The 3,540-nt window shown below is 55.4% G+C and overlaps 1 protein-coding gene across 4 annotated transcripts in view; it reads right to left on the bottom strand.

The window, feature by feature from the left end:
* The window catches only part of EXT1 (exostosin glycosyltransferase 1), a 299,373-nt gene extending 297,595 nt beyond the window's left edge, over positions 1 to 1,778 (bottom strand). For 2 of the 4 annotated variants that reach the window (XR_016388355.1, XM_089898797.1), the window contains exon 1: positions 7 to 1,777. Coding sequence is in view for 3 of the 4 variants with exons in the window: in XM_089898797.1 (XP_089754923.1) it covers positions 7 to 968 (962 nt within the window). In the remaining variant the exon portion in view is untranslated. Of the gene's footprint in view, positions 1 to 6 lie in introns of all 4 variants that reach the window. The other 2 variants (XM_089898798.1, XM_022555553.3) reach the window with 2 other exon arrangements.
* Between the last annotated feature and the right edge of the window lie 1,762 nt (positions 1,779 to 3,540).

The following is a 3,540-nucleotide window of genomic DNA, read 5'->3' as shown; positions in this document are numbered from 1 at the left end:
ACTTACTTCTCATACTCAGTGTTGTCTCTGTCACAGCGAGAATCCTTGTGCTTTTGCCAGTCTTTGCCATGCTTGCAGGTGGTGAGAAGCACGACGTCTTCCCCGTTATGGACGTGATATAAGGCATTCCTGGTGTCTGACCCTATCCCTGTCAGGTACCTCTTCCCCTTGAAGACTAGCATGTACTTCCTGAGAGGAGGGATAGTGTTAAACTTCAAAAACCCCCTCTCCCCTCCTGTCCTGGGATGATCCTTAGAAAAGAGGGGAATAGAAACATCAAAGTTGGGTCGGAAGTTTTCAGTACTGATGCTGGCTTTGGCCAGCATCGCCTGGCCGATGTCAAACCCCACATCCTCGGTGTAGTCAGGCCAAGTGCCAGAATATAAATTAAAAATTAAATGATTCCTACCACTGTTCCACAAGTGGAGACTCTGCACTTTGGATCTCAAATTGTGCACATACTGAGGTGACAACTGGTCTCTGTCTAAAGTATCCAGACTCAGGACAAAGAGGCACGCCTGGCTGGGGTCCGAGGTGTAGAACCTGGAGCCCTCGATGGCCGCTAGAATGTTTTGGTAACTTTCGGCGATTTTCTCCCCTTTTTGCTGCGGGTATACGTAGACTTTGAAGCCGTTTTTCTTGCAAAGGGTGAAATCGAAGCAGGACTCCATGCGGCACTTCTTGCCTTTGTAGATGCTCGAGTTGGCGTCTCGCTTCTGCCGTGGGGAAATGTGCACACTGGAATCCTCGTTTTCCAATTGATCCCAAGGAACGAAGGGGCGCAGAGCGTCCGGGAAGCGGGGCCAGAAATGATCCGGACTCGGGTGGTGCAAGCCATTCCGACGGCTGTGCTCTTCTCTCCGGCTGTGGCTTCTCGATGCCCTAAACTGCAAGCCTCCGAAATAAAACAAAAGGGCGAGACAAGAGCCAGCTGAGAGCAGGATGAAATAGCGTTTTTTGGCCTGCATGTGTCCTGCCTGGGTCAAGAGGATTGTAAATAAACACAAGAATCACCCAAGTTTCCCAATCAACACTTTCAGCTCCAGTCCGCCATCTTCCCGCCTGTAAAGACTTCAAACTCTCCGCTCCCACCTTCTCTGGATGCCTTTCCCCAAGCCGTGGACTGATCCAGCGCATGTGGGCGATTTCTTTAACTTTCTCCCCTTCGGTCTTTCATCTTTGGGTTGCACAATAGACGGGAGAGAGCGGGGCTGAATATTTCGCACCCAGGGCGGGCGAGCAGCGGACTGTAATTCTCTTGCATGCAACAAGACGGAGGAAAAGAAAGAGAGGGGGGAAAAAAAGCTCCCGATGCCCAATCAATGACAAGACGAAGTGATTTCCTTGCCTCTCGGATTCCTCTCGGCGCCGTGGAAAACGAGCCCCGGGAAAGCAACTTCAACTCATCCACACTCCGGGGCAGGCACTCCGGTTCCAACAAGTCAGCCGATCTCCGGGTTCAGCCGGCTAGTGCATCTTGCAGCTGGGGCGCCGTAACCTCACAAATCCCTGCATCTCTCTTTATTCCCTTCTGCAGCGGCTCCAAGACTCCGGCGGTGTTTACTCCTGCGCTCGCGGGGCCGGCCCCCAAGACGCGCGGCGGCCCGGCAGAAGGCGGCGGCGCTGGGTGACTGCGGCGGCGCGTCCTCCCCGCGGGCAGTGCCGGCCCCGAGCGGCGCTTCCCAGGCCCCCGCGCGGTTGCTGCCGACCGCCGCGTTCGGTCGCCGAATGTTACCCGGTTCTGAATGTTACACTTACACATTCCATTCCCGACACGACAGCGCTGACCTCATCCATCCACGCAGCCCGCGCTGCCATTGGCCGAGCGTCACGTCCGGGGGGGGCGGTGCTTCCGCTGCGCCCATTCATAACCCCCGGCCACTGGCAGAGGCGCCGGCGCGGCGCTGGGGCTGCGGGTGGCGCGCGGGCCTCGGGGCTACTGTGCCGGGGCCCGGCGGGCGGAGCGGGAGGCGGCCCAGTGCGAGCCCCGTGGCCCCTCGGCTAGTCCCGGCCGGGACCCCGGCCTGGGCCGCACCGCCTCCTGCTGCTGCTGCGCCGGAAACCAGCGCCTCCCAGAGACGCCCGCTGGCGCGCGGCGCCTGGGGAACCGGGAAACCGGGAAGCCGGGGACTGGCCGGCGCTTCCAGGGCCCCGCTGCCCCGGGCGCCCTCGAGAATCCCGTCTCCTCGGCTGCCTGTCGGCAACGCCTCCCCGGGCGGGCGGCTGGGAGTGTTCGGGTTCCTGGAGAAGGATGCTAGAAAATTGGAGCAGTGGGGGGAGCCCAAGGGATGCGGGAGGAAATAAATACTTCATAGAAAGCGACCGCGGACCTTACGGATGCCTCTCCCCGCCCTCCTTCGACTCTCTGAGGCCCCCAATTTTTCCTTTTTACAAAGCATCAAAACAGGTCCCTTATTCCCTACATAGCCCGTCCTTTTTTTCTCTCTCTCTCTCTTTCCCCAAGGAGACACCTAAAGCCCCAAGAATAAAGAGGAAATATCACAATCAAGAGGAATCATTACAATCCTTCATGTCTGTCGGTGCCCTAAGAGAAGACACCTATCCCAAATCCTCAATAACTTTCCGCGCATCCTTCCCTCGCTTCCCGAAGCCCCTTGTCTGTTCTGTAGAAAGCTTCCAAGAGATCAATCACAGCGGAAGAAATGAGATTTTCTAATAGCTGAGGAGAACCCTGGTAATTTAAGCTTTTCCCAGCACCTAGTGATGTTATTCTCTTTGGGGCGTGGTGGGGTGGTGGTTTTTAAGGAGCTGTCTCTTAGGGATGGATGACCAGTAGAACTGCCAGCTGTCCCAGCTGTAGATGAGAAACTTGAGGCAGGAAATGACCTTCTTTACATTACTACAAGATGGTTGGTCCGCCCTTCAACTGCCCTACCACACCCCAGCCCCAAGCTCCCCCCAGGGAGCCTCACTGGACAAGTCAGATAAAGAGCTGGAGTCCCTCTAAAGGTCTTCCAAGACCACAAAGATGTGCTCACTCCCAAACAGTATTTCTGGTCCAAACCAAGCTCTCTGGCCTCAGAGCCTGAATTCTGCTCTACAGAGAACACCTCCCACCCTCTTCCCCAGCCTAAGTCACAGGGGCCTGGCCAAGTTGGACAAACAGTTGCCTAGGGCAGCAAGCTGTTTAGTGATTGTTTATTATGGGAGTGACTGAGAGCTAGGGACAGACACTTCCCAGCTCTCCCCAGGCTGCAAAAACCTCCAGTGGGTGTGGACAAAGGGCATGGTTATAACAAGGCAGGGTGAAATGATCAAGTGGAAAATTTTAGACATTTGTTGTGTCAGATTTGTTTTTAATAAAGGGGAGAAGGGGCCTGGGTGGGACATCACTGTACATTCCTGAAGTCTCTCCCTATCTCTGGCCTGCCAAAGATGAGGTAGCTTTTCCAGATTTGACTTGTACCCCCTGCACAATTTGGGCAGGCCTGGGACAGAAATGAGATTTCAGTCATCTTCCAAATGCAATGACAATGATGCAGATAAATGCAGCGATTGAAACCACATGTGACCCAGGGC

This window comes from Delphinapterus leucas, chromosome 17 (assembly GCF_059928025.1).
Source record: "Delphinapterus leucas isolate spDelLeu-1000000601 "Yukka" chromosome 17, BTC_Dleu_Yukka2, whole genome shotgun sequence".
Lineage (NCBI taxonomy): Eukaryota > Metazoa > Chordata > Mammalia > Artiodactyla > Monodontidae > Delphinapterus > Delphinapterus leucas.
This window is presented reverse-complemented; position numbering and strand designations above follow the sequence as displayed.